The 11,834-nt window shown below is 47.2% G+C and overlaps 1 protein-coding gene across 1 annotated transcript; it reads right to left on the minus strand.

Moving 5' to 3' along the window:
* Positions 1–202: 202 nt before the first annotated feature.
* N7446_005105 (uncharacterized protein) lies at positions 203–2,985 on the minus strand (the record flags this gene model as incomplete). The annotated part of the gene is made up of 4 exons (XM_058513853.1): positions 203–233; positions 293–1,260; positions 1,321–2,849; positions 2,904–2,985. The coding sequence occupies 4 exons, from the start codon at positions 2,983–2,985 to the stop codon at positions 203–205; spliced, it is 2,610 nt and encodes an 869-aa protein (XP_058375182.1).
* Positions 2,986–11,834: the final 8,849 nt, after the last annotated feature.

The following is an 11,834-nucleotide window of genomic DNA, read 5'->3' on the forward strand; positions in this document are numbered from 1 at the left end:
CAAACCATACCCGTATTGTCCTGGCGAGATCGAACAGTGAGGAGTGGACGTGATGGTACCAGTGAATCCTATCTCAAATGTACCAATTGACGTGTGTAGATGATTGAAAATGACTTTATCGAGCTGAACGAAGCGGGGAGAGTTGATATGGATTGTTGACGGGCACTGGCCAGTGGCCGGATCCCAGATCCTGACGGTATTATCATAGGATGCTGATGCGAGTCGGCTTCCATCTTGCGACCAGGCAATCGAGCTGACCCAACCGCTATGCCCCTCGAGGGTCGACACGCACTGGCCAGCGGCTGGATCCCAGATCCTGACGGTCTCATCAGAGGACGCTGATGCGAGTCGGCTTCCATCTTGCGACCAGGCAATCCAGCTGACCGAACCGCTATGTCCCTTGAGGGTTGACGCGCATAGGCCGGTGGCAGGATCCCAGATCCTAACGGTCTCATCATCTGAGGCTGATGCGAGTCGGCTTCCATCTTGCGACCAGGTAGTCGAGCTGACCGAACCGCTATGCCCCTCGAGGGTCGACACGCACTGGCCAGTGGCCGGATCCCAGATCCTGACGGTCTCATCAGAGGACGCTGATGCGAGTCGGCTTCCATCTTGCGACCAGGCAATCGAGCTGACCGAACCGCTATGTCCCTCGAGGGTTGATGCGCACTTGCCAGTGGCCGGATTCCAGATCCTGACGGTATTATCATAGGATGCTGATGCGAGTCGGCTTCCATTTGGCGACCAGACAATCGAGTGGACCATATTACTATGCCCCTCGAGGGATGAGGCGCACTGGCCAGTGGCCGGATCCCAGATCCTGACGGTGTTATCAGAGGATGCTGATGCGAGTCGGCTTCCACCTTGCGACCAGGCAATCAAGAGGACCATATCACTATGCCCCTCGAGGGTTGACGTGCACTGGCCAGTGGCCGTATCCCAGATCCTGACGGTCTTATCAGAGGACGCTGATGCGAGTCGGCTTCCATCTTGCGACCAGGCAATCGAGAGGATCGAATTGCTATGCCCCTCGAGGGTTTGAAGACACGGACTCCAATCTTCGTCCACCAATGGATCATTCAAAACCCAGTCCGGTCTCTCCCTTTGATAACATCTTCTCGTGAGGCTCAACATAGGGCTAAATATCAGAGGTGAACTGTATACTTGAAGCGGGCTACTTTCAATTGCTAGCCTGTGGTATCGAATGAATCGGGAGGCGTCTTGAACTCGATGTAAAAGGGCAGCTGGTTCATTTTTTCCCTATTATAGTAGTTCTATTGTAAGAAGTGGAATAGTTTCGGTATCTCAGTAATTACTCACCTGAAGTAAGCCCTCCAGCTTTAGCATAGCTGTTATGCCTTGTGATATGCTTCCTAGGATGCTCAGGGCTTCAAGCCAGTGAAGGTATTTCTTTTGTAGGAAATCACTAACACACCCTCCTTCATCAACGTCAAGATCCTTTTTTTTATGGCATCCGCTATGATGAAGGTGATCAACCCAATAGACACACGCATATTGTGCAGCCGCTAATGGATTCGGACTAGGTGGTATAACTTTCTCAATCGGGAATCCGGGAAACTTGATTTGAAAGATGTCGCGCTGAAGTGTCTTAAACATGGCTTGAAGAGAACGAGAGAAAATTGTATGGTGTTCAGCTTCTATGCCTCCAGGAAAAACCCCATTTTGCGTCTCTCTAAGAAGAAATTCCTTTGCAGACTGATGGACGATTATGATAGTGTCTTCGCGCACAGTCAAAAACGAGCCACAAATCGCGATAATCTCTGATAGGGCTTCAGAGTCATCAGAGAGATCATCAGGTAGCTTAACAAGAGAGGCCAGCTCGTCAAACGCGATAGGCCGATACACTATGGACATGACAGCCAGTATTCGCTTGCACAGCTCGGCATCTTCCGAGTTGCGAACCTGATCGATCATCCGATCGTACAAGGCATTCAGTCCAGGAGGGAATGCCTCCAGCTTCTTAAGAGCGTGCCTCCGCGATGTTCTATCAAGGTCTTGACAGACCAAGGCTACCCAAAGGAAAGTGCCTTGCGAGTTGGATGACAAGTGACGGCAGATCGTATCACGAGTTTCATCGCTATACTTCTTGACTTTCGCCAGATAGTGAACCTTATATTGAATGAATTTGCTCACAGCTTCGGATACAGACGCTTCATTTAGCTCTAATGAGATTGGAGCGGTCTGGGTAGTGTCAAGACGCTCTTCGATATCAGGCCAGTTGCGGCTCGAGACAATCCACTTTATCTGTGGGTAAGCAGACGATACCGCAGTGATCAAGTCGAGAAGCGAAGGTAGGCCTGTTGTGCATTCGTCTAGCGCGTCGATAATCAAATAGGTGCTCTGTAAGGCCGGGTCTTTCAAAACATCTGTGAAGATCCCCAAAAGTGCATTCCATGCGTTTATATCCTCGAACAATGCTTTTCCCGCCTTGTCATACTGGCTCTGCACGTGGGAGAGAAGAGATGGCTGCTTCTCCACAAGCGAATATATTAAGCCACGGAGAACAGCCGTGGCGTTATTGATTCGCACGTCGGTAGCTTGGCAAAAAAAGAACGAGATATTGGCAGTGTCCCCAAATAATCTTGTTAACTCATCGATGATACCGCACATCAGCATTGTCTTGCCTTTGCCCGGATCACCTCTGATCCAAAGTAGACAATTGTTCTGGTTTTCTTGCCATTGTCGAAACTCCTTGTTGTCTAGAATCCAGTAGTATGAGTCTTTGAACAGCCCTCCGTTGGTGTTCTGAATACGATCTTTGTCATGGCGAGGATTAGTGGTCCGCAGATCCCGCAGGCAAGCTTGATTCAATGATGTTTCTGATTGTTCTGAGGCAATCACACCGATTAGTCACGTTCTTTTAGAGTTATACGCTCACTTACGGAACTGAGTAGTGATATGACCAAGGTTCTGCCCAACTTGGATCCCAGAGTTTGAACCATCATATGATATCGTGCACGCCATTATTGCAGGTGATTTTCAGAAGGGGTAGTCGCTAACATGCGGCTGTCTCTTCAAGTTACCCCGCTGTCAGGTGACTCGTTGCTCGTTAGTGAATCGAGATATAGGGAATCAGTCGTATCATTCTTTCCAATATATTACAAACAATATCATGTGATTTGGAGTTACAATACGTTTCAGAGGTTCGAAATTGCCTAATCCGAACATAGACTAGCGTGTTTCAGGATTAAGTTTGAAAAAGAATCAAAGAGAGTAAACAAGGTGAAACTGATTTCGAGCGCGTCTGTAACAACTGCTGTTACTGGAGCAACTCTTCTGATCTGTTCAGCACTTCTCGCGCTCTACAAATTCTACAAATTGGAGCGGATCAGAAAGGAAGATGAGGATATCCGACGTTCGCGAGCCTCGATCACGTCTGATACGTGATATCAGAGCTTTTAGGGCTATGAAGGGCATCTCTATCGCTATGAGAATGGGATTGCTCTTTCCCTTTATCCTTCAATTTAGCCTTACCCCTGATTTTGGTACTGCAGAAGCCCTTTTGCTTCTGGAGTCAAGTCGTGAAATCCCAGTCTGAATCTGCATGTGGATTTTTATGTATTTCCTGATATCTCGCTCGTTTACCATGTCACGCTGAATTAAGTCTTGTTTAGCTTTCCAATCCGAATACAGTGTTCATAATATAGTTCTGTCTTGAAGTCATGAAGCAACATTAGTCTGAGGGCAAATGGCGTTAAATTGCATGTTTAACGTAAAAGAGGGCTTCGTTCCGAAGCTCTGAATGAGCAGTAAATTGAAGATCGACTAAGTGGCACTCTATGACGCCACTCTTACTCAAGAGCAAAGCCTATTTATGTGAGGTTAGATGAAGTTCCGGGTCAAGTCAGTAATAGTAAAAGAGGTCATTTCAAAAACCAAATGCACACCAGCTTCTGTATGAGTCTAACCACTTGCAGGCCAAAAAACACAGGTAAACTTTGCATTTTGCAAACCGTCGTTTTGCTTGATTCAATTGCTCATTTTGAAACCTATCTAACATACTCAATAAATGAGTGCTTGAGGTCAGCACAACTGGGTTCGTTGAGCAACAGCTTACTGAAAGTCACCGCAAATGACATTCACACGGGGAACAAGGATGCTGAAAATTTCATACGTTGATTGCTCAATTTTGCACACAAAAATGCTGGCTTGATTCAATGCTTGAAGGAAGGGCGGCTCCAAAAGTGAACTTCGAGGAGGTTGCCTCCAGTTAGACGAAGTGATCATACTTAAAGCCTGAGCTTTAGACCTCACCAGAGACGCATAAAGCGTGTGCCATCTAGCCTCTTTATTTAAAGGCAGGAACCCAACGAGCTAGAACGCAAATTCATGCTCGGTTACGATTTGCATAATGCCAATAAGATTGAAATCAGAGGCCGACGCATTTACTTGTGCTTCGCAATCATATCCCGGCCCTATGTCGTAACTACGGTTTGACTTGATATCTGAAATGCATAAATATCTGCCATCAACCGCGTAAATTCTTTGCTTTTCACGGAAAGGATCAGGCCTGGCTCCAAAATGGCCTCCAACAGTGGAGTGAAGAAAAGCAAGGAAAACAAGGACAATAAGGACAACCATTCCAAGCTTGTTGAAATGGAAGAATGGGCAAACAGGGCGACCTCTTCTGAAAAGGTCAATAGCGCAGCTGCCCAGGTGGAATTGCAGCAAGGGCCTCGTCCAACCGACAAATCGTCAGACATACAAGATAGCGACCAGCCTAACAATATTGATCCAACCGACCAAGCCAATGCCTCATTGCCATCGCATAGCTCAGTAGTAGAGTCTATCGAGAGAGATGACACCCCAATGCACGATGCTGGCTCGGTACATCAGGCTAGAGAGGGGTCAAGCTCGGATATTCATGAACGCCCCTCTATGGCCGGTCATCCACAAAATCGAACTGATCTGTCACCGGAAGCACGAGGTGCTAGCGAGTCCAGGGACCCAGAGCTTTTAGCCAGCCTTGATCCGTCAGAAGATGACGAGGAAACCGACGCGGTTGTGGATGGATGGGGAATGCTGCGAGGATCAACCTTCGTCATTCTCCAGTATGGGCCTCGTCATGGAGCCAGATACAAATTCCAATACAGAAATGGATATACCAATGACAACATGAACGACATTTCTCAACGAGAGTTGCGGATTTCCCAGATCAAAGCTAGTCCACGGAGCAAAGTCTGGCGGTATACCAAACACAATGTTGTCGGGATCTACGGGATTGTCTCGGAAGAAAGAAAGAATCCGGATAATGAATACAAGTCTGATCCGTGTTCTTGGCTGAAGATTAAATGGAAGGATCTGAAGTCAGAGGATACCGGCAACATGCAAAATTCTTGTTCTTGGATTCCGAGATCCGATTTCACTCGCTTCTGCAATGGCAAGCGCGCAGCAGACGCAAAAATCAAAGAGGTCTGGGACAAACAAGAAGAACGCTATCTGCGCGTGCTCCAGAGCGACGCTGGTAGAGGCAATGAGGATCGGTCTCCCACGCCTTGCCCATTGGGCTCAGCAGCGAGGCAATCACCAGAGCGACAGCCTGCACGACGTCTCAATTCACCTGCAATCCAACACTCATCTGCAGGCCAACGTGAAGTGCCCTCTTCCTCCACTGCGAATTTGCATCCGGGACCTGGGTCGCCAGCCAACCCAATCAACCTTGATGGAGATGAGGCACCTCACAATCCGGTTTCCTCCGGCGCTGCTTTGAACTCAAACACGAACTCGATGCAGAACAAGTCCAACCCGAAAATTGGCCAAAGAGCCATACGCACGGAAGCGGAATTCATCGCAGAAAGGGAGAAAGCGGAGGGGTGGCATGATCTGGATGATATGCAGAGAGAAAGACGCCTTACGGTGGCGAAAGCCATGTATGACCTGTACCGGGACACAATTGCACAGAATATGCAATCCCAAGACGCGGTCAATACTCCAATTGGCCAACGACCAGGAGCAGCAGTCGCTGCCCATTAAGGCCTTGTTTTCGTCTTGGCTGTGAACGTTAAATTGGGGGTTTGAATTTGCAACAGATTGGTAGATGTTAAACTGATAGATAGCCTTCTTTTGTTCCAAATTGACACTCTTTGTTTTTCAATTTAATTTCCCTTGGCAGGTCCCGAATCAAAACAAAGCGGCCAGTGAGAAATGGTCGTGCGTGACTCATGTCTCCTGAAAGTCCCTAGGCGTTTGATCTCATCTTTCTGTATATCAATACCCCTACTCCATGACTTTACGTAGCCGCTAGTTATGAAAACTACGATGACGAAAATGAGAACCTTGGCCAATGGAAGGTAATACGTTCTTACATTTGATATCAATCTTCTATTCCTATATGGAAAGATTTACCTGATTGTACTCTAGTAGTGACTAACTCGATTTCCCAAGCTATCTCGCTTTGATGCACAACAGAAGCAAACAAATGGGACTATAAAATCCACCAGGGAGTTAAGAGCCCATCATGGCAACATGAGAAGGCGAGAGTGGTGAGGCAGGTGAGTGTGGTGAGAGTGGTGAGAGTGGTGAGAGGTGAGAGTGGTGAGGTGACTAGCTTCCAGATACATAGCACACAGCATAGCACACAGTGGGTATAACAAGCTCAACAACTTCAATGCACCTGAAGAGGTTTGCAGACAAAGTTGATTTTGACCTTCTATTTAGCGCAGCGATATAGCCTACTGTTGACGTCCATGCGAAAGGGAAAGCGGTGGCTCAAGCGTTTCTCCTGATTTGGTTTAGAGGTGAAGGCAAATTAACAGAAAGAACAACATAAATATGAGGCCATTTTTCTTCTTGAGTCCCTCACTTTATTCACTTGGAATACCTTTGGTTCCTCGATAATATACACAGATCACGTGAAACGCAGGCCAGTAACCAGGTTTCGCCAGAGGCCAAGGTAAGAAATTCCACACAGATTTCGTTCCCCACGATGCCTCTAACAGCTTAGGTAAGGTCTAGGTAACGAAGCCGTACCAGTGTGTAGCTGGATCAATTGAAGCTGGTGCAACTGCCTTGCTGAGCCAAGTCTGAACGCCCATCAGAACTTCTCAGCCAGCATCACATGCACAAACTCAGTAAGTAGCTTGCTGTAAGCCAATCACATTGCTATGTTCCAAAGTTGACAAGTTATAGTATCGAAGACTTTGCAGGCGATAACACTCTGAGCGACCGTACCACTGACGCTTGGGGCGGAAACAAAATGGCGACCGCTCAAAGCACGAACACAACCGGAACGATAGCCTGGAACAATGCCTTCGTGCCATTGACTTTGATAATCCCGACATTCACACTGCCAACGGCTAGTACGGTGGAGGCTGGTACAGTATCTGACTTGCCTGCTCCTACACAACTTGGTCCCACGAGACCTGCTGAAGCGTCTGGAAATGTGGCATCTTCGGCAACAATTCGAGGACTAGGCTTATGGTATCTGCTTCTACTTATCGCGATGATTATTTGTGAAAGTCTATGATTCATGTGGGGGCCTTTAATCAGTCTGCAGGATAGGACCCTACCGGTGAGGATAAAGATGCCCTGCTTCATTAACTGAGAATCAGAGTGCTATTCTATTTTCCCAACCCTGTAGAAAAGTGCAACTCTAGAAAACACCTGCGTCCTTCTGAATGGCCAAATGCGAGTTCATCCTATTCAAATTCCAAGAGCATAGAATTCGTCTTGGTGATGTTCAGACTTTCGAAAAACGTCCACTCTGCCGTAGGCAACAGCCCCTTAGCAAGCTCAGCTTTTTGCGAATCCTCCTGGACGTCGAGATATCTCGTGGCCTGCAATTTTAATGGCATCGTTACTCGCCATCGCACCGGCCCTGCTGTTCCGTCCTTGTAAATTACTTCGAAGTCCATGCACGGGACATTCCACGGTATTGAAACAACGTAGCTACCACGGTATCTGACAAAGTGTTTTATGGACCTGTATGTATAAGAATCTAACAGTAGTGGCTATGGAGGTGATTAGCAGAACTCGAAGCTGGGGAACGTAAGTGGAAAGTACCTGTGGACGACCACCCAGAACTGCCAGGGCACGCTCTGTCTGCTTGGCCAACACCAGTTCCTTGAATTCATTCAGGATAAGCAATTGAGCTCTTTGCTGCAACACCAAGTCTGACAGCTTGCCAACCTCGCTCGAGTACGCATCGACATCTGCCATTAAGCTTTCGTTCTGCTTGATTCGATTGCGACGCCTTTGTGATGCCTGAGCCTGGTGCTTCCGCTTATTTGCTGCGGCGGTTGAACCGGAGTTATCCCATTCGAAGGGAATCCTCTTCGTATTAGCGGGAAGGGCTGGCTTCTCCTCTTCAGGATCCGCGCTCCGAGTCACAATGGCTGATTCTATAGATTTTGGGGGCTCAGTTGTCCATTGCTGCTGTCCGGCAGTTTCTGGGGGCAGCAGTAGGTCTTTCATCTGTCTACCAAGTGTTAGCGGCGGTCAGGTATCTTCCAGGTATAAACTAACAGTGCTCGAGAGATGAAACGCTCAGATGTCATCTTGGAGGGGTCTGATTGCTGCTGAGCGTATGAGATCAATCGGCTCATACGGAGCAAAAGAGCACTACTTATGTTACAATCCGCAGAACAAACCACACACTAAGTATAGTTCAGAGCCCTCCTTGTAATGCATAGACTCAGCCCCACAGGTGCTCCTAGGAATTGAGGAAGCCTTGTCGTCATCTCTCAATTACTTACTACAGCAAGTCTCCATGCTTTTGTGCTATATACGTTTATCCCCACACCATAAGAGCCTGCGCAAATAGTAACGAATGTGGGTAACATCATATGTAACCATGGTATCTGAAGGAGTGATGCTGTTCTTCGCCACAATCATGCCGATGGACAGGAGAGTGTTGTTAGCAAGCCAGGAGACCCTATGCCGCGTAGCTCCTAGGATATACCGGGCAATCCATAGGATAGTGATTCCACTTCTTAAGACACTTCGATATACACGCGACTGTATTTGACCTCGTGTAATTGAGGCTTTGGGATTCTTTTCTCTTTCTTGGGAGTAAACATGTTTGGCCTTATTCACGGCTTATATTAGGTATGTGCAGAAATCCTGGCCTTGCCATCACTTAAAGTAACTTGGACGAAATGCATAATCTTTCATCTGAAATAAAAGAAGACCAAGGTTTGAGCGCCATAAAAGACGAATGGTTGATTCGTTGGGGGCAAATACTATTCAAGAGATATTTCTTGATGCAAAGCAAACAACCCAGCAAAATTGTTAATTGTCAACTGACTTTGACAGATATAGCCCAACAACCATAGGCTACTAATTTGAGGGGTATCACTTTTCAGTCGCACTGACGTGATAATATGATGTCGCGACCAACAGACCTTCGTGACAAGGGCTAAAGAGGTACATGGAAACCAAGCTTTAGAGCTATAAAATCCATCTTCCCCCTGGGTCTCCCACTGTACTTTCCATAATTCGCCAAAATCACACACAATGATGAAACGCAATCGGGACAAACACAGCCGACCGCCCACCGTTTGGATAGATGAGTCGACTTTCCACCAAAGCCAACTAGATTCAAAATCAACTGCCACGGCGGATATGGATGCATCGCCGAGTCAGATGAGGAACGCAACAGCAATCGCCCTCGGATCAAAAAAGCCACGGCCCAATCCCCCGGATGCAAGGATTCCACACCTTAACCAGAACCCATGGGATATTTTCGAACCCGTTGCTGCATTGCAAGATCGGTCTCTAGTATTTGCCCGACATAGGGCAAATAGAGGAACATTGGTTCATATTCAGCAACTGGAACAACAGATGGCTCCCGCTGCAGCCTTACTAGAACTGATGGGACATATTTGCCATCCCAGCTTTCCAAAACTGCTTCAATATTACCACCATGACACATCATCTATGTTGGTGTGGGAGCCAACTGAAGTGTCAGTCGATCACATTCTAGCCTCCAGCTGCTCGATCACCGCTGATGAGATTGTTAGCGTTGTCAGACCGGTATGTCAAACAATGCTTTGGGATCATTCCCCACTAATCCAGAAAAGGTATTAGAAGGCATTCAATATCTACGCGAGCTCGGAAGAGCACTCGCTACCCTGGGCCCGGATACGATCCTGCTTACACAGTCTGGTGATGTCAAGATTAGTGAGATACCCCCTGGCCTAGTGGATATCGTTCGATAGGAGACTGACGCTCACTAGGGGGCGCTGAGAGTAGCTGTCAAATCAGTCAATCGGAAATGAATTCCGCTACGATGAAATTATGCGCTCTAGCCGATATCGTCACCAAGTTGATGTTAAAGAATCGGACCTACGAGTGGGAACAGGAGATCCGAAATTTACCTCGGCAGCTGGAAAGTGTCTCCATTGAGGAACTATTGCAAGTAGGTTCATCCCGATGCACATCATGACATCAGCTAATGTGACAGAATGAGACGTTCACCCGAACGTCCAGCGAAGGGGAGTTGAAGTTGTTGGTCAGTATAGCGAACAAGACTGCATATCACGGTATCAAAACTTACTATGCTCGTTGTTGAGCTACAACGCACTGAATCGGGGCTGGCTCTTTGCGTGGAGGCATCACATTTCGAGAAAAGGACGCGATTCTGTGTTTCCTGCTGGCTGGTTGATGAAAGATACCAAAGAAAAAGGTAGCACACGTTATAGCAGGAGATGGCCTGTTCCGGCATACTGACTTTTGGAATTGTTTCACAGATTCCCACTCAATAATTGTTTTGTTTTCTGTTCCTCATCAGGTATTTAGTTTGTATGCCTAATCCCTGTCATGCTTCGTTCACTAGAATCAGATTGATGTAGCACGTGCAGTCTATTCGCTTGATTTAATTTCGAACACAATCGACCCGCTATAATCTGTTTACTGCATGGCGGTAAAAGCTCACCGCTCACCAAGCTCATTTACAGGGCTAAGTGTCATGACAAACACAGCAGCTAGGATGTGGCACTGTAGCGATACAGTGGTATCATATCTACATATGGCGTCCTGGTCATTGACTCGAGAGTGGCCATTTGTACAATTCGCAGTCCATACGGGTTTGTCCTTTTACGGTCAATTTCTGCTGTCGCCGGTAACTTATCAATACTTACGGGATAAGAAGGCGAATGTCTACATATTCTCTGGCAGTGCTACCATCTACTCTGGCGAGTAACACAGCAGAAAATGCAAGCAACTCTATGGGCGTGTTCTCGGACGACTTTGATGGCGACTCATTCACCTGTGAAGGGCGCGCATTTTACGTACATCTCACAATTGCCGACACGGTTAAATCAAGCCCAGACCAAGGCGCAATTCCGGGCTGAGGTTCGGACAGCTAACGGCCAATGGAGTGGAACTTCTTTTCTTATCGCCAATGTGCATTTGAAATCGAGGTTACTTGAACTGTTGAGACCGCTTAGGATTTTTGTCATCACAAAAGTACCGGCCAGCTTAATTCCGTTGTTCCTCCTGCTCAAAATAGTGCTGCGGAAGTTCACGATGCGTTATTTGCCACGGGCCTGTTTGATTGCATTGTTTAAATGAGCGATAAAAACCTTGAAGTTGACGGAAACGAAGTGGAAGACCTCGATCAACATGGTTGCGATGATTCACCGTTCCTTGCATGGTGTGGCATGAGATCAACGACGAAGCGGATAGAAATGGCTTTCTGCGACAAGAACAAAGCTACTAATCTACTGTTCTTGCCCTACGTTCCCTTAAGAATGCAGAGCTGCTATGCGACCCCATTGATCTTTAAGTCACTACTACAAAACTCGAAAATCGGATGTCGGTCTGATTTTTCCTCGACTCAACACTGCTCTCGGTAAAAAAGATAACCCCAATTA

This window comes from Penicillium canescens (genome assembly GCF_028828765.1).
Source record: "Penicillium canescens strain IBT 15451 chromosome Unknown utg000003l_segment0_segment0, whole genome shotgun sequence".
NCBI lineage: Eukaryota > Fungi > Ascomycota > Eurotiomycetes > Eurotiales > Aspergillaceae > Penicillium > Penicillium canescens.